General features: G+C 37.7%; 2 protein-coding genes across 6 annotated transcripts in view; one reads left to right on the top strand and one right to left on the bottom strand.

Annotated features, from left to right (window-relative positions):
- col4a6 (collagen, type IV, alpha 6) overlaps window positions 1-18,041 on the bottom strand; it is a 157,469-nt gene extending 139,428 nt beyond the window's left edge. For 3 of the 5 annotated variants that reach the window (XM_077229510.1, XM_077229512.1, XM_077229511.1), the window contains exons 1-3: window positions 17,939-18,041; window positions 17,670-17,792; window positions 17,476-17,521 (exon numbers count right to left, since the gene is read on the bottom strand). In XM_077229510.1, the coding sequence (XP_077085625.1) occupies window positions 17,476-17,521; window positions 17,670-17,680 (57 nt within the window). In that variant the 5' untranslated portion in view covers window positions 17,681-17,792; window positions 17,939-18,041. Of the gene's footprint in view, window positions 1-17,475; window positions 17,522-17,669; window positions 17,793-17,938 lie in introns of those variants that run through there. The other 2 variants (XM_077229509.1, XM_077229513.1) reach the window with 1 other exon arrangement.
- Window positions 18,042-18,825: 784 nt separating this feature from the next.
- col4a5 (collagen, type IV, alpha 5 (Alport syndrome)) overlaps window positions 18,826-23,282 on the top strand; it is a 62,604-nt gene continuing 58,147 nt past the window's right edge. The window contains exon 1 of the mRNA XM_077229515.1: window positions 18,826-19,096. Coding sequence (XP_077085630.1) covers window positions 18,965-19,096 — 132 coding nt within the window. The 5' untranslated portion in view covers window positions 18,826-18,964. The remainder of the gene's footprint in view (window positions 19,097-23,282) is intronic.

Raw genomic sequence — 23,282 nt, 5'->3', positions numbered from 1 at the left:
TATCGGGGGGGTTGGGGGGAGGGGGTATGACGTCTAGCATTTTGACGTCTAGGATTTTTTGCACTGAAACTCCAAAAGATTGCAGCCATATTACCACTAAAATTACCTCTAATTTAACTATAAGGTGATACACATACTTTCGATGCTTTACACATGATAGTACTTGACCGTGCTAAGCTAAACTATGCTACAGTAGATTATAATGTAATACTATAGAGTCACGCACACTTAAGCTTTATAGAGGCGTTTGCTGAGGAAAACTTCACCAGGACTGTATGTTCTGGATTAAAAGTCAAATCTGAAATGTGCTGCGACTTACATTCCAAAGCAACTTACATTATGCAATTAACGTCAAACACACAAAACATTTGGATTTGTCCCGAATGAGAGAGAGGTATGTGAGCCCAAGTTTATTTGTAAAGCACATTTCCCACAAGCCGGTAGTTTCAGTTTTGCTTTATACAAATTTGTTTAGGCTTGCCGACTGTAATGAATGACACTATAAATTTATGTTTGTTTTATTCTTATATTTTTCAGTCCTGTTCCGTTCTGAATATTTATTAAAATTATTAATAATTTTGTTGTAGAGTGAGGAGGCCTAAAATCCATGTTTATAGATAATGTTTGAAATATTTCATTTTATTTACTGGTATTTTACGTTATTTCTGAATGTAATAATAAAATGCTAGTCATGCACTGTTGCAACTTTTTTGTGATTTTTGTTTTTCTTGCAACAATGCAATTGACCCTTCGCAGGGATGCAATTGCAATTGACCCTTCGCCTTCCTTCTTATGTTCATTCATGTTTATTTGATGCTATAAATGTACTAGAAGGAATAGATGATCGGTTCACGAGCAGCTTTAACTGAGGCTCTACAGCGATCTGTCACGACACATTAAAGAGCCACAAAACGGTATTTATTGTTTAAATTTCTTTTTAAAAATGACCAAATTTGAAAGGCGAGACTTTGTTTAATATGTTTAGTATCAAAAGTAACCGAAAAGTAACCTGGTCTGTCCTGTCTGTCAGCGTATTGTCAGTCTCCTCTCTGATCCGCGATGTATTTTTCACTGCGTGAGAACATGGTGTGTGCGTGAGAGAGCGGCGTAGCTTGTCGGACATAGCGACAGTAACTAAGGGGGGCGGGTCTTTGCGAAGGGTCAATTTTGACCAGGTGTGAAGTTTAAAATAAATGTCTTAAATCTCCATACAATTAAAGTCAAATGGCATCCAATATTATTTGGGCATCAATGTTCTTCGAAATGTCTTCTTTTGAGTTCCATACAATAAAGTAAGTCATACAGGTTTTGAATGAGAGTTAAATGATGGTAGAAATTGAAAAGCAGAACGTAGAAACTGTAAAAATGTCATCACAAATCTCTTTCTGTTTCTATGGCCACTCAGAGTATATGGAGGAAACTGATATCAAAATAAAAATAAAAAACCATGAAGCAAATTCCTCTGTTGATAAGCAAGGGTGGTTGGTTAATGAGAGAAACAGAGAGACAAAGATAGAAAGAAAGCTCTATTATCATTAGGAGGGGGAAAAGAGAGGCCTTCAGAATAACATCCACAACAATACTTTGATATGAAACATGAATAATTAATGCGAAAAAAATATTTTCTCATTAACACCTGACACCTTATGCTGTTTCCAGTGACCCTACAAGACGGCTCATGCACAAACAAAGCTTAGACAAGGGTACATTTGAGCTGTTGGCATAAAACTACAGAAAACTGTTAATATAATTCACAGGTGGACACATCATAGGTAAAGAATGAGGGAGGAATTAAGGAGATCCTGTGCAATAGATATGTGGAAAGAACAACAGAGGGAAGAAAGGATGATGTAGTCCTGTAGAGAAGGAGGGGAGGCAAAACACAGATGAATAAACAGAGCCATTCCAATAACAGGCTTTCTTGCATCACAACAACAACTTTCAAATACACAGATCTATGAATACTTACTTACTTGCTTACTCACTAATAATTCTTACGGATCACTGCTGGTAAATATTAGTGTGCTCCTTTTTTATGGGTTTTTAGGGTTGACCTGAGGGTGTCAATTCACTGTGAAGATTATATGGATGACAGAGAAGGGTGGGGTACATGAAAGAATTGAAAGAATGAGTGAAAGCAAGCAAACAACAACCAATGAAAGAAAAACAGAGCAAAAAGAGCAAAAATCCATATAAAAGAAAAGAGTAAATACAGCCCAAGGCTATAGTGTCATGTAGATGGTGTAAGACAAGGCATGTACCATGAACTAAAACAACATAAACATAAACCTATCTTTGTTACAATGAAAGGGGGCCCTCTTCAAGAGGGAAAAGACTCTTCTTTACCCCTAAGGGGAAGTTTTATTTTCCTCCATCAATCTTTCATCTATGTATTTATCCATGCTCTCAATGTCAGAACTGCATTTGCCTTTTATTCTACATACAGATTCCACATATGTCTCTCATTCAAGCTTTTTTTTTTTTTAAGAATGCAAAAATCACTGTTACTACTGCTTAAGGGCATTTAACAAATCTGTAATCCCACGTAACATTCTTGCTAAGATTTATGCAGCTTGTTGAGGAGATGTGATTGGACTTTTTTGGATAAAGGGAAAAATAATTTTTAAAATCCACTATATTTCCTTTGTGCCAGTACCAAATAACCACATAGCAATTAGGGCTGTTATTTACACAAATTACACAACTTGATTTGATTTTGATTAAATTCCAATCTCAATTCAATTTTACAAAAGTACATTACTAAAATACTCCAGGTTACAACTAACAACTGATTTATAAGGCAGTTTTACAACTATATAATAATAATATAATAATAATAACCTTTTAATTACATAATTGTGTTTTTTCTGCACTTCAGTTTTTTAAATATAAACATTTAAATGGTGAATGTCATGAAAACTTTTCATTCAAACATTAATTATTTAAAGTAAAAAATATAATAAATTTAGTGCAAACACATTTACATTTATTCATTTAGCAGACATTTTTATCCAAAGCAACTTACAAATGAGAACAATAGAAGCAATTAAACTAACAATAGGACAACAATACGCAAGTGCTATGACCTTTACCAGTTTAATCTAACGCAGTATGTATACTTTTTTATTATTATTATTATTATTTTTATAAAGATAATAGATATATAATAGAAGATAAAGTGTTAGTATTAATGAATCAAGTGTTGCTGAAGTCTTTCTTGAAAATGGTCACGGACTCAGCAGCTCTGGTTGAGTTAGGGAGATCATTTCACCAGCAGGGAACAGTCATGGTAAAGGTCAGAGAAAGAGATTTTGTGCCTCTTTGAGATGGCACCACAAGACGGCGTTCACTTGCAGAGTGCAAGTTTCTGGATGGCACGTAAGTCTGAAGTAATGAGTTTAGGTAAAAGGGAGCAGAGCCAGTGGTTGTTCTGTAGGCAAAAGTCAGTGACTTGAATTTTAATGCTCGGGCGACTGGCAACTGGTGCACTTTTGTGAGGAGAGGAGTGACGTGTGCCCTCTTTGGCTCGATAAAGACCACTCTTGCTGTCTCATTTTGGATCAGTTGCAGAGGTTTGACAGAGCAAGCTGGAAGACCTGCCAGGAGAGCATTACAATAGGCCAGTCTGGATAGAACAAGCGCTTGGACAAGGAGTTGTGTAGCATGCTCTGATAGGAAGGACCTGATCCTCCTAATGTTGTAAGGCAAATTTGCAGGATGGGGCAGTTCTAGCAATGTGCTCTGTAATTTAACCTTATATAACATTTAGCAAAATACTCTCTCTAGAGTCTAGAGTTAATCTTTCTAGCTAACCATCAAGCTATGGTCATTGAATGGACTTTGAGGTAAATGTAACCTTACGGGACATATTGTTGTACTGTATCTTTCAAAACAAACTTCTGATGTTCATTCATGTTTATTTCATGCTATATCTAGTAGTAAAGAGGGAGAGATGGTCAATTCACATTTGCTTTTGGATGAGCAGGAACAACTGAGTTGGCAGTATATACTAAAATACATACAATATTTTTGATATACTCCACTTTTATATACGTGTGCAAGTTCAAATAAATGTCAAAAAACCTTGTATTCTTTTCCACAGTCTTATGTCCTTTCCTTCCTCTTTTTCTTTTAAAATGTGTCAGAAACCCAAGTGAGTGACGGAAAAAATGTTAAGATGCCCTCTCCACACACTCTCACTCTGTTTCCATAGTGTAACCTTTGACCCTTTGCTTGCTTTGAACATGAGTGAGCATTATCATACGTGCAGAGCCGATGGCAAGACAAAGACAAAAATGTCACTGCCATGCATTTAGTCCTGTCACTCTCTTAAATCAGCTGTGGAGGAGGCATCTGTCAACACCTCCGAGACTGTAATCTCTCAAATCTCTGGTATTTATTATTGACACTTTAGGACTGTGCTACTTGCTGCATGATATGAAAAGTTCAATAAGAAGGTATATACAACAGAAAGAGGGAGATCAGTGTACCGAGAAAAAAAGGAGAAGATATGAACAGAAAGAAAGACTACAAATAAAGAAAAAGAAGGTGACGGGCAAAAAGAAGACCATGTAAAACTATGGGAGGGACAGAAATGGAGACGACGAGGGACAGAGACACTCAGCAGGTCTTTACAACCTGTATTAAGTTAAATTATCCATAGCAGCTCAAAGTGTTATATTAGCGTGCTGTGATTTATACTTATGGATTGTAACTGCAGGACATTAGAGCCTGGCTGGAGATGTGACTGAGTGAAGCAATAAAAGCCAGGCCACACACGTGGTCCCACAAACATACACAGATCTACATACTGTATACAGCCTGCTATCCATCCTCATGAAAGATGAAAAATCAGTAAAACTGTTCGCTTTTTGGCACTATGAACGTGCAGATATAAGAGATCTCTCTCATGTGCAACCACAGGCCGTTGTACAATAAAAGCTGGCCATGTATGGAATAAATCTCTCACTGACATTGAGATTAACTTCATTTCTTCTCGACAGATCTGAAGAGGCAAAGAGAGAGACTGTAAGAGACAAGGGAACAGGAAATTAAGCCACCTGGAAAGTAAACTACAAAAGACATCTCGCTCTTAATCATTTAATGTCGCTCTTAAAAATCTTAATGTTTAGTCTCAGGAAAAAGATTTGATCGAAAATGGATGGATGAGTAAACAATGAGATAGTGGAGCAATACATTTAGGACTAGAAGGAGAACACACATGAATGCTTATGGACTTTAATGGGATGGAAACTAGTGAAATGGAATGAAGGAAAGAAAAAATACAATACAATGTGAATACAATATTCTTTATACTGTCTCTTAACCCTGTTCAACCATCTAATATGCAAGTAAATCACTCGCATATGCGACCAAATTTCACGCTAGGCGACTAAAAAAATTATTTAATTAGCAATTGGCTTGTGAATTGTACGAGTTCAGGCGCCTGTGATTGAGTTAGAGGCAAAAAATAAGTTCAGTGCAGATATATTTTCATTGCCTGCTGAGCTTTACGCACCGTCGCTGGGCTGTGAGTGTAGAGAATCGACAAGCTAGATATAAATGCAGGGCTCGACAGGACAGCCCGATGGCCAAGAGTTGACAGAATTGTCACTGTCCCGATAGGGCCAGTGCTGTATGGTCATGAAAGTTTATCATTTGCACGTGTTTTTTAGCAAGAAGACGTGAAAGATAACTCACGCGCATCTGACAGAAAGCCCAGAAAGTCACTAACACTGAATTGAGCTCTTACACGTCTTGTGCTTGAACGGACTATTATGTCTAAATGCCCGTCTTGCCGATTATCCTACTAAACATAGTCTGTGATGTCTTAAGTGAACGTAAACAACAGTTGAGAAAGACAATGCATGTGTTCAATATCAGTAAACTGGATACGTGCATTATGTCTTAAAGTGACAGCAACCTAATAATCAGGCTGCCGTCAACTGATTCACTGCAAAAAAACAAACAAAAAATGCACTCAATGTACTTACTGAACTTTTGTGACTTTAACTTTAAGGATTAGTCTAGATTTTATTTATACAACAAAGACTATGCAGTGTTATTTTACATTTGATTACTTTATTCAAATTATCTACCTAATCTACCTAATCTGTATCTAACTACTGTTAGATCTACATAGAAAAACCTGAAAAGCACAGTTTATGTAATTTGCATCTATTGTGTTTATTCTATTGTGTATATTTGTGCTATTGCTTGTAGTTTGATATTTGTTCTTTTTTTTTTTTAAATCATTCGCTTTGGTACTATTTTTTACAAGTAAGCTGTACATCTCAAAACTTTTAGTACTAATATAACAGCAGATCATCAAAAGTGCACTTTTTTTCAAACATTTTAGCATATTTTCGATTGTATTAGTACATTACACAAAATCACAAAGTATACTTTTCACAACACAAAATAAGTGTTTCATATATATAAATGTTTCATTCACAGTAGCTGCCTTTCATAGAGCTCTTATTATCAAACTTTTGGTTTGCATCTCTTCTCATTCAGTTAAATACATTTGTCTATCATTTAATCCAACTGACCTTAATGGTAAATTAATGAATCATTTACACATATAGATTTTTCTATAGATATTGATTCTATAGAAAGTTTCTATAGAACTTGTTTGCAATTTCCGATATGGATAACCAAATGTAATGAATTCTTCAGGGAGAAAGAGAAATTTGCCATTTGTGAACATATAGAGCAGGATAAAGTACAAGAGAGAAGAAAGAGTCAATGACTGTATAGTAACATCAGAGATGCATCAGTAGAAGGGAGACAGATGGCATAAAACACAGCATTTTACATTACAGTATGCATGCCATATGATACTGTCCAGATTACCATGGTAGCACATTACTGTAACTCACCTCTATAAAGGTCAACTGCAGTACAGATTCAGTCATATGGCACAGGGAAAACATTTACTGTATTGCCAGCAAACTCTTTTCTAGAAAACCTCATGGCAGTTTCATAACTTCATCATACCTTTTGATAACTCACTAGATAGATACTATTACATACAGTATGGCTTCAGTTACATAAGTTAGGTAATGTAAGTGTATTTCTAATGTGGCAACTGTAGCCTGTATTACTGTAATTATTTCAACAACAAGGGTGAATTATTTGCTGATGAATGAACTGATTGTTAAAAGTGCTAAATTGAAAGAAGATCATGTGTTTCGGTGATTAACCAAATGTTCTCATACATATTACCATAATCTTGTGTCTGAAAAAATGATTATGTGGACTGAAATTGAAATAACTAATGAAAGCATGGGATCAGGTTCTGAAAATGACCACCAAACTTGTGAAAATAGTACCAAAGTGAATAAAAAAAACGTGTACTTAGTGCTTACTCTTTATTAGTGTTTGAAATGTATATTTTAGATTATAATATCTAGATTTTGCATAATTTTGGCATTCCATGTGAAAAGTCTGGCAAGTAAAATAAAAAAAATTAAGAATAAATGAATGAATGAATTTTGTGCGTGTACTCCAGGGAGTCTTCACACGTTACAGTAAATATCTATAAAAGTATCTGTTAAATGACAGCTTGCTATGTTGCTATTTATTTCTGAACATACACCTATACATTGAAATGATATTTAAGATCCAACAAACAGAAAAACAAAACTCTTCTCCATTATGCCCTCAATCCTACTGACAACTCATCTATCACAATCCACTTAACCTAATATCCAATAGAGGGCCATAAACATTACCTCCTAGCGTTAAAGCTTTTAAATGGATGGAGGGACATACAGAATTTGTGCCCCACGGAATGTTCAAACAGGGAGAGGCACTAACAAATCACAAAGCAATCACAAAGTGTCTAAGTCTGACCTGAAGGAATGTTCTAGAAAGCGACACCTGCAGCAATGAAAAGCAAACTCTCAACATGTTTTACCAGGCAGCGCGGGAATTGTTTATGGGGGAGGAAGAATGGGGTGTCCTCTGTGATAACATTAGGACAAAAACCACAACACCACAACAGATTCTCAGAGATTTTCATTTGTGAAGTGACAGTAAAGATTAGCCATGTTTTAGTTTTTTTCTCGACATAGACTCAACATTAATCCCCATCCTTTATCCCACACCCAAATAAAGTTATTTTACATAATAAAATGGCATGATATTTTATATAGATTACATTTTCGATTTTACGCATTATGGAATTTTAAAGGAAAATGATGCCTTTGCCTTACACTATGTGCACCTTGTTATTGGAATCCATTGCCTTCGGCATAGTTAAAATACTAAAATACTTGTTTTTGACAAGTGCGATCTGACATTATCTGACTCTCACGGACTTATATAGCCTACTATGTCTACGTGATGTAGTCTAGTAGTAGATTAGACTAGTGCGGGTGCGCATTTAGAGTGCACGCTTTCACTGTGTGATTTCGTCTACATTTAAATAATTTAATATAGTTAATAAATATCACACGAAGAGTGCAGTTTTTCTCCAGATATCAGCATGATAACAAATGTGATGTTAATTTTATACAAGTTTAATAAACAAGAAGTTAAAATTAAGCGACTTAGATTTTAGACACCATATTGCCTGTTTTTGCTCTATTTCGCCTACGAAAATAGTTAAAAACAAAGCACAGACAGCACTGTAATTGCGTCTCTGAGCAACATATAGCGGTGTTTCCTTACTGAATGAATCTGCTTTTTGAACGAATCTGCTTTTTGAACGAATCAGTTGAATCAATGATTCAATGACTCTTCATTCCTGAATGAATCAGCCCTTTGAATGAATCGATTAAATCTCAATGACTCACTCAACAGTGGCTTGCTGCCACCTATTGGTGGTTTTAAATTATTTCACATTTCAAGTATCTTTTCATGTATTAAATCATTTCAAATATCAATATTCCATGTTTTGTTTAAAACATAAAAATATTACTTATGCATTTGTGACTGCAATTAATCATGTCACATCTGAAATGTACTAAACAGTCTGTGTAAATGCTTTTAAATGTCACTTCATGTAGCTTCTCTGTTTTCTCTCCATTCCAAATATGAATTTTGTTTATATTTAATTAATTTGATTGGTTACAGTCCTATTGTGTATTATTATTATTATAATAATTGAATTTGATTACATTTATGAAATTGAACCAAAAGATGATGCATGCATATAAATAATTAGGTTTAAAAATGGATTTGCAAAGATAAAAGTGCCCATAAAAGGAAGAAATCAATTGAAACATATTGGGGAAAAAAAAGTTTGTCACTACTGTGACCTGACCACCACACAGAATATGAAGAATATCAAAAGCTTTAGGCGTTATCTGTCCATGGCAGACCAAAACCTGCCAACGTACCAACACAATAACACACTCAGAAAATATCATCTAATTACCGTTATTAATGAAATCTCAGAAAATATTGATATTTCATTTTTTTGTCAATATCACACATATGGGGGTAGAATTGTTCCATCATTCCAAATAAATAGATTATGATCCACAAATAAATGTAAAGAGATTCACAAAAATATATCAAATTCACAAATAAATAGATTAAGATCCACAAATAAATATAAAGAGTTTCACAAAAAAATATAAAACTCACAAATAAATAAAATCAGCTTTGCGAATAAAAATCTATATTAACAAATGTGTTTTATGCCACAAACACAACTTGGCCTGGCATTTATTTGTGAACCGTTTTTTGTGCATTTGTAAATCCCCTCACGCATTTGTGAATCGGTTCCTGTGCATTTGTAAATCCCCTCACGCATTTGTGAATCGGTTCCTGTGCATTTGTAAATCCCCTCACGCATTTGTGGATTTTGAAACGCTTCTACTGTCGACGTGCAGATAAATCCACAAATAAGTGGACTCCACCCACCCTTTACCTAAGCCAATCAGATCACGGCCACATTGTGCTGACCAATCGTAGCACGTTCTCGCTACAACCAATCACGTTAGGCTTTACACTCGGGCGAGAACTGGGTCTGATTAATTTTGCAGATATTTGCACCCCTGAAAGCAGCTGTAATGGGAGCTTCATTCAAATTAGCTGTTTGTGTGGTTAAAACACACCGTTTCCAAAAGATTGTTGGAGTTTAAGGCTTCTTTATATTTATTATTCTTTATCATTAACTCAGGATTACACGCAAATGATCATCACAGATCCCGAGCATCATAACCCCCTCTCTACCGAAGTCAAGAGGCGCGTCAAAAGCAAAGCCGATTATCTTCCCTGCCGTAGCAGTTTCAAATCATGTAAAACTAACATGTTTGCAATGTTAACACATTTTGCCCATGACGTCTGTTTTCTTACCTGAAGATATATGACGTATAATCTTCTTTATTGACTATGCTGGCTACATGAAAATTCATAATTCGTGATAGTGTCTACTGGACGCGGTGCTGCGCGACACGATGATTCACTGATAGTAAACGGATGCCCGGTCTTCTTCTGAAGTAGCGGCTACTACAAGCAACTATATGGAGGACACTTCATTTGCACATTTGCTCCTCTGTTTGTCCAATGTAGAAAGCCTCGCACGGGGTAGACACGATGTAATAAATTACAAAACGGACGATTTTGTCTTTTAAAGCACAATCGTTGTGACAAAATAGCCAGCTATAGGACATAAATATTATGTAAAATACAAAATATCAGCCCAAATGACCATCATTGAAGATGTAACAGCGTGTCTACTTGGGTTTTGAGTGGATAATGCTGAAAAAATACATATTTGCATTTAAATATTGGATGCTGTAAGTAGTCTAACTTTTACAATACAATTATTAAGTCTGATTCATATCAAATATTATTTGTGTCATCAAGCGTTTTAATGGATAAATTCAAATCGCTGCTGTCTGCTGGGCATTTCACTTTTAAATGCATGTTATAGCCTATATTTAATCATTAGATCCACGGACCTGCTATTTAAAACTTGACTGAAGAAGTGGGAAAAGCTGTTGTGACAGTAATTTCCTCAATATTACACAAACTCGCGTATGTATCACGCGGTTGAATCTAGTTATTCATTAGTCAGCAACGTATTGATGCTTTTCTGTTTTATCATGAATAACGTTATCCTTCCATAATGCGTTGTTCCCATAACGTAAGCCCTGTTTCTCTGGCATTTTCAAAGGCTCATAAAAATGTGTCTTGGCTTGATACGCAGTCTCATGGTCTAACTCTAACGAAATCCAAATTTTAAACATTTTACTGAAGCAATATTATGGGTCTTTCTTAGCCTACACTTCCTATTTGAGCCAATGCAGATGAACGAGCAAAGTTATTTCAGGGCAAGACCACCCCGAGTGTAAAGCCTAACGTGATTGGTTGTAGCGAGAACGTGCTACGATTGGTCAGCTCAATGTGGCCGTTATCTGATTGGCTTAGGTAAAGGGTGGGTGTTGTCCACTTATTTGTGGATTTATCTGCACGTCGACGGTAGAAGTGTTTCAAAATCCACAAATGCGTGAGGGGATTTACAAATGCACAGGAACCCATTCACAAATAAATGCCAACATTTGTAAATATATTTTTTATTTGCAAATCTCATTCTATTTATTTGTGAGTTTTATAATTCTTTGTGAAAGTCTTTACATTTATTTGTGGATCTTAATCTATTTATTTGTGAACTTGATATAGTTTTGTGAATCTCTTTACATTTATTTGTGGAACATAATCTATTTATTTGGAATAATGGAACAATTCTACCCCCATACACACACCCCTAACTATGAGTCTGTTTCAGAAGCGCTATTAGATATAAATGGCTGTTTTGCCAGTAAGATTTTGATTTTTTTCTATAACCAGAAAAAGTGGCTGCAGATGAGAATTTATACAAATAAAAGATATGGTGTGAATGTTCCATACATCAGTATATAAATATATGATCCACTACCCCACTTGGTCTGTGATATAATGTAAAAAGCAATATCAAATACACAAACCCTAGATGTTTACAAAACATATTTCCCAGTGTGTAATTTAAAGAGTGAGACTTAACTTTGAATTGAAAAGGGTGTAATGAAATCGTTAATCTGGTGCTTTCAACTACCAGCCTCTTATTGTCTCTGATTTGCTAGTAAAAAATTGACAATTACCCCTATTCTGATATAATAAATAATTAAATTCATCAACAAAACATTTGCTTAGCCATCACAAATTTTTATAACTGACAGATTACACTTAAAAGCAAATAAACTGTGAATGATATTTTACGGTTTAACAGTTTCATTTTCTAAAGTCTTTTCTATAGACTTGAGATATTTCACCAGTTCACTAATACTTGGCTCCTTGTATTGCCTTGCTCCTCATAATCCAGTTGAAGAATTTGGGCCAATTAACCATTTAAAACCTATGTAGGAGCTTACAATTTCTGGTAAATGTCAGCACACGAATAAAGATTTATTGTTCTTGCCTGTAGAAAAAAGATCACCTAAGACTGTTCACCTAAGACCCTGACCTCTATATTGACCTGTGGCGAACAGGACGGCCGAGGGACGTGAGAGAATGGCGCGAGGCCGGTGGTGCGATTGATAATGAGCAACACCTGTGAGCACACCGGTCTCGCATCTCTCACGGAGGAGCGGAAGCATAAAGGAGGAGCGACGACGTTGATGATCGAGAGAGGAACAGGCCTGTTTTAGTTGTGTTTGGTTTTTGTATTTGTGTTTTATTTTAGCCAGCAGTCGTCCGCGAGGGGCTGCTGGCCGTTATGTTTTAGTTTGGGTAAGCCAGCAGTCGTCCGCGAGGGGCTGCTGGCGGTATTTTAGTTTGTTTGTTTTATTTTAAATAAAGTTTATTTTGATTGTTCGCCGGTTCCCGCCTCCTTCTTCCCTGAACATTGCTACACTGGTGCCGAAACCCGGGAAGAGGGAGGAACGCGCTGTCAGAGAGTCCTCGCCGCTGTGGGGAATCCGCGGTGTCATCGAGCATGGTGCGCGAGTCGCCGCCGCTCGCCGTGGGCCGGAGCCTGCTGCCATCCGCCAGAAGGGGAGGAGCAGGGAGCGGGGGACTCGCGGCCATGGACGCTCGAGGCGGTGCGCTGGAGAGAGTTGCCGGTTGGACGGTCGAGCTCGCTGCCGGCCGCCTGTGTATTGGAGGGGCGGCTGCCATCCGGGAGGGAGAGGAGGAGTCGCCGCCGCTCGCCGTGGGCCGGAGCCTGCTGCCGTCCACCAGAGAAGGGGAGGTGCAGGGAGCGGGGGACTCCTACCGTCTGCCCAAGGCACCCGAGGAGCCGTCGCCGTCCACCGGGCGGCGGAGGAGCGTCGAACCGTCCACCGAGGGCCATCCAGCGTCACCGCCAGGCACCGCGGAGGAGATCGCCCAGCTGGTGGGGGACCAGATGGCAGCGCGTTGTGGGAACCGGACCATTTTTTTTTTTTTTTCCTCTCTCCCCTCTCTCGATCTGTCGCTCCTCATGCTTCCGTCTCCATTTCCCTCGGCTTGTCGGTCCATACCCCCCAGGGATCGCCGCCGCCGGGGGGGGAGTAGGCACAGGCTCGTGGGTACCCCCCGGCCTGTGAGGGGCGATGGGGGTATGTGGCGAACAGGACGGCCGAGGGACGTGAGAGAATGGCGCGAGGCCGGTGGTGCGATTGATAATGAGCAACACCTGTGAGCACACCGGTCTCGCATCTCTCACGGAGGAGCGGAAGCATAAAGGAGGAGCGACGACGTTGATGATCGAGAGAGGAACAGGCCTGATTTTAGTTGTTCTGGTTTTTGTATTTGTGTTTTATTTTAGCCAGCAGTCGTCCGCGAGGGGCTGCTGGCCGTTATGTTTTATTTTGGGTAAGCCAGCAGTCGTCCGCGAGGGGCTGCTGGCGGTATTTTAGTTTGTTTGTTTTATTTTAAATAAAGTTTATTTTGATTGTTCGCCGGTTCCCGCCTCCTTCTTCCCTGAACATTGCTACACTGGTGCCGAAACCCGGGAAGAGAGAGGAACAGGCCTGATTTTAGTTGTGTTTTTGTATTTGTGTTTTATTTTAGCCAGCAGTCGTCCGCGAGGGGCTGCTGGCCGTTATGTTTTAGTTTGGGTAAGCCAGCAGTCGTCCGCGAGGGGCTGCTGGCGGTATTTTAGTTTGTTTGTTTTATTTTAAATAAAGTTTATTTTGATTGTTCGCCGGTTCCCGCCTCCTTCTTCCCTGAACATTGCTACATGACCCCATCAAAGACTCTTAAGAACTTATCTTCACTGCTTCATCATTCCTGATGACCTTTCTGAAGGATGTTGGAGGTCTGACCCTCCACAAGCATACCTCTAAAAAGTCTATAGTTAAAGTGACGTCTACATAAAGAGAAAATTGTGTCACTGTCCAGAAAATAGCTGCTTTTCCACCGTCGGGCCAAACCGTTCTGCATAAAGGGATAGTTATAAATCAAAATGATCCCATAATTTACTCACCCTCAAGCCATCCTAGGTGTATATGGCTTCAGCCAAACACAATCGGAGTTATATTAAAAAATATATTACTTATTCCAAGCTTTACAATGGGAGGGAATAGTAATTAACTTTTTGAAGATCTAAAAATGTGCATCCATCCATCACAGTAATGAATACTGCTCCAGGGGGGTAATAAAAGCCTTCTGAAGAGAAGTGATGCGTTTTCGTGGGAAAAATATCCATATGTATAACTTTATATTAACTATAATCACTGGCTTTCGTCCGCGAGTCTAGTTCCGGTAAATAGAGCAAAACTAAACACCGGTCACGAAAAAGAAGTCTAAAATGACAATTTTTAAAGAGAAATGTCGGAGGACATTGCCCAGCCATTTGTTGGAAACGCGAGAGGTGTCCTCTCTCACCTAAGCTTATGCTACTCCCACATCCTACGTCATGCGTCGGGTCAGAGGTCACTCTCCCGCCGGAACTAGACTTGCGTACAGCCGTTACCAGAAGCCAGAGTTTATAAAGTTATAAATATGGATATTTTTCTTACAAAAACATATCGCTTCGCTTTAGAAGGTCTTTATTAACGTGGCTAATAAAGTAATCATATTAATATAAAGGTGGTGTGACTTGATTATTGTCGAATCGCAGAGCTCATGCAAACACATGCCGTCGTTATGATTAGATCAGATGCTTTTTTAACTACTGTTTTGTCATGCCATCATTTTTGTGGTGTGTTTATTTTTTAAACACCACCGGTGTCCCACAGGGATCACTGCTTCGGCCCTTACTTTTCCCCATCCGCACCAAATCAACAGTGTCATCAAAATGCACAGTTTCTCATTTGAGTACAATTGAGAAATTACAATCAATTGTGCGTCACTCCAGCCAAATGCCTCTGCAAATACAGATTATATTTGCTTACCACTCTAACCCTGTTTACAATTAGTATTAACAAGTACTTCATCTCCATCTCCTGTGACCACATGTGACTGGATTTTGTCTTTGATTTTATATACCACAGGGAGAGCTGCACGATTAATTGTTAAAAGATCGCAATATCGATTCAAACACCCACGCAATATTCTTATTGAGAAAATAAACCGAGCCTCTTAATGAGAAAAAAAAAATCAGCAACTTATTCCAAAATGACAAAGATTTGGCTATGTCCTTTAAACCATTGACAGTACGATTGACAGCAAACATTCAGATTTGTATAGGGGCTGCTGCTGACCCAGAGAAAGCAGTTGTCATAGGTATGAAACGGCTTAACAAACAGTCTTTTCAACCACACAGTATCATTATCCGTGTTACAATAATTCAAATTATCACAGAAGTACTGGAATAAAAGTTTACAGTTCAGATGTAGACACTAATGTCTAGGGTAGCAATAAAAATAGAGTAAATCACCCATTGAAAGTAACTTGACGCTTCAAATAAAGATTGTATCAATTTGTTACACCAGTAGGTGCTGACAAGAGACAAGAGTTATAAAATGTATTTGTCATTGAATCATTCATTCAAGAGATTTGTTCATAAACGCTGATTCATCAAGTAATGCAACAAGTAAAGTCTTTATGAGTCAATGAATCATTCATTCAAACTGATTTTTAAATAAATTAAAAATCATATTTTTAAATAGACTGCAGCAATTAACAATTTGCCAGAATATTTTGTCATACAGTACATGTTATTTTGTTTCATTGTCCATTCAGAATAGTGATCTCTATTTTAAACCCCCCCAAAAAATTGTGATTCTCAATTTATCCAGAAATGTGCAGCTCTAACCGAAAAGAACGTGGAAAGTGGAATTTACTGATTTACAGTTCAAACAAAATTCTACAAGCATTGGCATTCTGGGAAGTGTCCGTCCACTGTGGTCATTAAAACAAAATGCCAATTAAAATAAGGATTATTCAATTATTTTATTAAACATAAATAAGTATTTATAATTATACATTCCTATAGTTGACATTTTAAACAGATCTGAAGTGAGGTGCTAGACATCCACACATCATGGACACAAGGAACATGAGGAAAATTCAGCCCTCCGATAATTATTACTCTGCTAAGCTGTTTATTAGTGCAGGCTATAATCATTTCATGTCTGCTTGGGTCCATCCAGAATGCTGCCATTTTATAGGTCTGTGCATTTCGTATCCTCTGATGTCATGCATATATTCTCTAATCATACAATTGCTCCCAGTTACTGCTCAAATTAAATCCATTTTCCCTATTTTCCATAGGGTCACTGTCTGTTCATGATAAATAAACTCTTATGGACAATCAGAGCAGCCAAATTACAACTTACTGTTCTTTCAAATATCCTCAAGACACCTATTCATAAATCACTATACACTCAACTTATATGAAACAATTAAATATGCACCTCATTACCTCCACATCTCCCCAACAACTAGCACAATTTGATGACTTGACTAATATTTAAAGATTTCAAATTAGCTACTTAAACAAAATGTTTACTGCCACAATTTCTTCAACATGAGAAAAAGATGATAAATGCACCATAAATTATGCACACTAAATGCGCAGCTTAATTATTGCTTAAAAATCACAACAGAAGAAAAACAAAACAGAAGCTTATATCTGATATACTAATTAGAATAGTGAGTGCCAATAGGATACTACAGGGGTAAATGGGCGTGGCAGAGAAACAGGGTACATTGCATATTAATTAGGAGGAGGAGTGTTTTGTCAGTTTGGTGATGAGACAATTCACAAATCAAACAAGACTTTACATGGATTTTTTGTTTTAAATAATGACTTCGCAATGGAATCTAACCATTGTAAGCTTTTGACATCTAACTATTTTAACAAGGCAAACAAATAGTCTACACAAATCTTCACAGGTTGTAATTTGTTAAGTAAGTAATTGTGTCTATTAAAATGCATCAAAATGTGTTTGGAAAACATGATGCCAGATGTATAGGCTATTGCTAAAAACAACTTAGATGTTCAGTTAAATAACAAACAAATGATCAAATCCTTTCTGGTGAACTATAATGGGGAAATGTATATTCATCATGTGAGTGTTGAAGTGTTTTAAATAATGATAGCACACTTACCGCTTTAGCACACGCTGCATACAAAACAACAGGTAACACAAAACTCCTGTGGAGGGAGAGAAACAAATCCATCATGTGTGCTTGCGAGAAATATGTGCTTTATTTAACTCGGCTGACTAAAACTGACAGTTGACTACTTAATATCCAATTGTCTGAATTGGTATACACGTCTAACAACATATAAATATACTTACCAAAGCTTCATTTTGCAAAGCTTTATGGAAAACGCAGGTAATGTATCCTCGGCGTCTTCACAGTAAGCCTCCGTTAATGGCTTCAAACCTATTCATTTGAGAATTCGGTGAGCGGTTCGTCCACTTCGGAGGACAAAAAGTGAGATAAGGAAAAATATAAAGAATTAAACGAGAGATTGGAATATTACTTTGAAAATGCTACAAGTATTTTATACAGGTATTTTCTAGTTTTGCTTCTGTTTGTCCTCTGAGAAAAAGAGTTCACTCACAAGGAACTTCTGCTGTCCTCGCGGCAGAGTAGCTAGATTCACGCACCGCAAGTGCCTGTGCTCTGAGAAGAGGGCGGGGTTTTCGCCCGTCAATCACCCGCACGCCTCACGCTTTCGCCTCTAAACAAACAGCGATAACAACCACAATGTTATCAGTAAAACAACGTACCACTCGTGTAAGCTAAAACATCATTAAAAAATATGTCTCACACAAGACTTGCACATAATAAAACAAAGATTATGAACATTAGATGAACATAAATTAATCAGAGAGCAATTCAAGTGACTCGAGACATGCGTTTAAACATGCATTATACGTTTTCAATAATCCGCATAATAGGCTGTGTAGCAAAATGAAAAACTCATTTTAACTAACTAAAAAATAAAAGTAGGCCAGAAAGGACAAGTAAACCTTATGTAGTCTATTTCCATATATTTTAGTAAATGGGACTGCAGCAAAGTAGAACTATTGACTAAAAAGTGAACTTAAAATTAAAAACTCATTATAGCTGCACCACTTTTTAAATAACTGCATCAAAAAAATAATAGGCTATATATATTATTTTAATATAAATATAATGCGTGTTTGTGTGTGTTTGTGTGTGTGTGTGTGTGTGTGTGTGTGTGTGGCTGTGTGATGCATCCTCCGCCACGACATTGCTACCAAATCTAGACACCCCAATCAAAAAAAAATTTATAAATTTAAAAGAAGAAAAAAACAGCAGGTAAAATAGTTTGTATTAATGGTTTATCTAATAAAGAAAGTCCCTAAGAAATTTAAATGAATCTCTTCATCATTTCATGACTTTACAACCTAAAGTCTGTGGGGATCTATATGTTTGGCGGAGGGATATAAAGTAGTGCGGTGAGCAGGTTAAGGGGGATTCAGTAAAGTGACGGTTACATTATTGCGAGCGCTGCCAGCACAGGACAGCCTTGAGACTTTACAAGAATCCCTCTGTAACTTTTGAAAAAAATTGCTGGTTTTGCAGTTAGCTTAACGGAGGAATATGATAACTTTAATAAATGTCCATAGTTGTAACTGTCAATGTTAAGAGGGCAGAATCTTTGAAAAACAGTATGAACATAAAGTGTGTCGGCGCGGTGTTAGTGTTGTTCCTCACGTTAAGCACAGAGGTGCAGAAGTCGGAGTCTGCGGTAAGTGCACGTTTGCTTGTTACTTCTTTTAGTTATTATATTAAAAAAGTAAAACTTTACCGTCACGATTCTTAGTCACTCCCGCCTCAGCTAAAATTTATTAACAGGCTACTTTATAAAATGGAGCTATGGGTTACTTTATAGGCTATATGAAACAAGTGCGGAGCATGTCAATTGAAATATGCGATATTCATGTTCAATTGTAAAAATACAATCCGCTATTTGTTTGCATTTAGCTACTTTATTGAGTGAAAGTCCAAATATATGCACAATGCCCATCACATTTTAATACACCAAACTGAGTGCGTATATGTATAAACAGAGGATGTCCCTTTAAAATGTTTTACCAATGTTAAACACGCAGCAGCAACTTTATTCAAGATATCAGTAATTCATAAAATTGTAAATTCAGCGACTCAAACAGATTTTAACTTTGTTTATGACTAATGTCAACATTATAGACTATCTCTCTAAGATGCTGTGTTTGCTTATTTATGTATTTATTTATTTATTTTATTATAAGTTGCCTAGTTTTTATTTCAATGCGTATTGCAGATTGGTTAACCTCAGCTGTTATGATCAATATCTTCTCTAAGCAGTAGTTTCTAATCTGCATCAACAATTTGTTGCTCAAATCTTACTGGCAAAAGTGAACGAGTTGCAATCTGATTACTGACACTGTATTTGCTCATTACATGTGTGGCATTATTGACAAATTAAATGCTATTATTTTCTCCTTACAAACCTCATGTGTAAAGATTTCTCACTTATTCTCATCTTTAAAATTTCCATATGAACCCACGACATATTTCTCTCATCTTAGCCTCTACAGCGCAGAGTGATCAATCTGACTATGTTTTGCATGTCTGTATCTTTAAACCTGATTGGATACAATGCCACAAATATGAAGATATTGCATAATTTTGTCCGATTCATTGTCCCAAATCCCAATGTCAGTAGCAGTAGACAGACAGGTGGGGACATGTTTAGGGAGGGACCTGTCCTAGAGGTACAGATACACACTTAACAGGGACAGAAGAGCACATTTGGTGACCTTACTACAAAACCATCATGTTCCTACATTTCCCAATGGGCATTGTTGTTCACCGGTCCTGACAGGGAGTTTGAATGTAGTTTGCACTTCCCTTTCAAATTGATTGGCTGTTGGATCGTTCTGATTCAAGATAAGGAATCTGGAGCTCTTTCATATTACTCCTAAGGTTCCGCCCAATTTCTGTTTCTGTGAAGGGTGGCATCTGTCATTCACCGAGGGAGGAGTTAGCTAGCCATCAGGACAGGCATTTAGACATATAGTGCCCCCCATCCCCCAATAGCAAGATTGCATGACCCTCAGGTCTATTCAATAACTGAATCTAACCACAGCCCATTGTTCACACAACCTCTTAACCCCTCGAGTCCTAAAAAATGCCAGTTCATGCATACCACCCCCAGAACAAAATGTCTCCAATGTTTTCCTGATTTGCATTATCAGAGAGACAGTGTGTGGTACTGATTATTTTGGCCAATTTCAAATGTGAAACATTTGTAATGTTACACAAATAGATATATCCTTAAGGCAAGAGTTCCTTGCTTTAAGCATGTGCTCATTGATGCTTTTTAAAGATACTGATCTTACATTGTTCATTAGAGAGTTAATATGCTCAGGACAGGCCTCAAAGCAATTAGTTCAGAAGCATGATGGATTCAAGGGGCTTCGCTGGAATATGAGCCCCAGTGAAATATTATTGATAAATCCTTGCCTGTCCTGAGCATATTAACTCTCTAATGAGCAATGTCAGATTCACTATCAGTACCTTTAAAAAGCATCAATGAGCACATGCCTAAAGCAAGGAACTCTTGCCTCTAGGATATATCTATTTGTGTAACATTACAAATGTGTCAAATTTGAAACTGGCCAAAATAATCAGTACCACACACACTGTCCCTCTCGTTGCCAAATAACAATCTGAGAATCATTTTCCAAGATAAGATTTCATCATTCATTTCATGTGTCTTTGTAGAATCAGAACTATGCCAAATTCACGAATGGACACGTGGGACATGTCCCCACAACTTTTAGCCTGGTTCGATATTGTCCTCACCACTTTTTTTAAACATCTCACACCAGGGATGTAGGCTCTATAATGCAAATTAAAAATATCAGTTGACCATAGCAGAGTATTCATTTCACTTGTTTGTTTGTTTGTTTGTTTGTTTTGTTTTTAAAAAAAAGAGGCAATCTGGCACTGGAATGAGTTGTTTTTGAAATCATGCCGAGTGCTCGTTGCCGCTGTTATCAGTGGCGGAACGCTCTCTTGTGACTCGTATACAGCCACAGTCTTCACACACAGAAGAGCACTTCAATTTATCGCTAACGCCGTTCCGAAGACTCTCTATTCTTTCCTGTGTAATCACAAAACAAAATGCACACAAACGTGTCCCTGCTCTTGATGTAAAATCACTGATGAACATCTTTCACTTTAAAAAGTCTGAAATTGTTCGCAATTCAATTTGATTCATTCGGACAGTTCACTCGCTGAGTGAATTGTTTGCAGTTGTTTCTCACACCGTAACGGCATACTTTATGAGACAGAAAACAAAAAGAGTGCTAGATGAGGTTGATGTTTTCCTACAGTCCATTGTAGAAAACAAAACTTGCAAATGTCTTCTATCGTTTGTCAACTATGAAGCACAGCTCTTTAATGTGCATGAATGACTCTGTGCTACAGGTAAAGACAATTTGGTTACACTTTATTTTAAGGTGACTTAGTTACATTGTACTTACTCAAATAAGTACCGAGTCATATCAATTAACTACATGTTCTTTACATGTACTTAATATAGAGTTACCTTGAGGGTAAGTTATTACTATACATTTAGTAACGTGTACGTTTTTTTGATTGGGGTCGCTTGTGTCCCAGTACTGTGATGAAAGGCTAGAAACGCCTGTGGTAGATACCGCTCGATCTAACTATGAGTTGTCCAGTTGAGGAGCCATTGCAGTGTGAAAGAACAGATTTTCTCCTATTTTTACAATGCCAAAGCCTTTTAACTCAAAGCAGAATGGAATTCCTGGCCAAAATTCCCACCCCTTCTGTCTTTCAGTACTGGCCACCTAGTGATGTAATCTGGTACCACATGACAAAGTTTATTTTGGTGGTAGTTGAAGACAAAAATGCCCTTTGTCAGTAATTAATATTTCCTTATTTAGTTTATATACACATTGAAATTGTGATCATCTGGGATTTTTTAGGTTTTTGTTTTTCTGCAGATGCCAGAACCTAGTTTAACCAGGTCAGAGGGTTTGCTGGTAACTTGAACTGTAAGTGTCTGCTTTGAACTTTTCATTCTTGAAGGAGTCCATACACTGTGCAGGTCAAGGTGTATGAACATGTATGGGTGTGTGTGGCGTCAGTATGTGTTCTCCATCAGATATGATGTGTGTTTGTGTGTGTGTGTGTGTGTGTGTGTGTGTGTGTGTGTGTGTGTGTGTGTGTGTGTGTGTGTGTGTGTGTGTGTGTGTGTGTGTGTGTGTGTGTGTGTGTGTGTGTGTGTGTGTGAATGAGTGCACTCTATACATGCCGTTATGTGTATATATCTTCTGGTATATACATACAAGGGGTATGCACATACATGTTGGTGTGCCTTTGCACATGTCTGCATGTGTAATAGAATCCATCAAAACCCCTAGAGTCACAATTGATGAAGCACCTCAGCTCTCAAAAAAAGCAGACTTGGAGAAACAAACACACCCATGAATTCAACCCAAACATCAGCAATCTGTTTTCACAGCCATAACATCCATTCAGAGCAGAGATATCCACCCAGAGTACCCGGTTTTTGCTGCAGTCTCATGCCAGGATATGGGGACCGAGGTGGGGGTTGGCAGCTCTTGATAGTTCTTTCTCTCCTGGAGGAAAAGCAAATTCCAGTCTTATCTCACCTGCAGGAGAGAGAGAGAGACGGTCATGAGATGCACACAAGTAGCCATGCAAGAATCTTTTTTCAAAACAGGCCCACAAGCGCTCGCAATGCTCACTGTGACAGCTCACTCTAAAAAAGTAGACAGTCTTTATTGGATTTCTATAGCTTCAAAGGTAAAGAAGCCAGTATCAAGATTGCATTCAAGTGTCTGAATGCATGTAGAGAGGAGATGTCCTGTAAGACTCACCTGGTGTGTGTATTA

This window comes from Siphateles boraxobius, unplaced genomic scaffold (genome assembly GCF_051911475.1).
Source record: "Siphateles boraxobius isolate OS27281-9 unplaced genomic scaffold, OSU_SipBor_1 130, whole genome shotgun sequence".
Lineage (NCBI taxonomy): Eukaryota > Metazoa > Chordata > Actinopteri > Cypriniformes > Leuciscidae > Siphateles > Siphateles boraxobius.
This window is presented reverse-complemented; position numbering and strand designations above follow the sequence as displayed.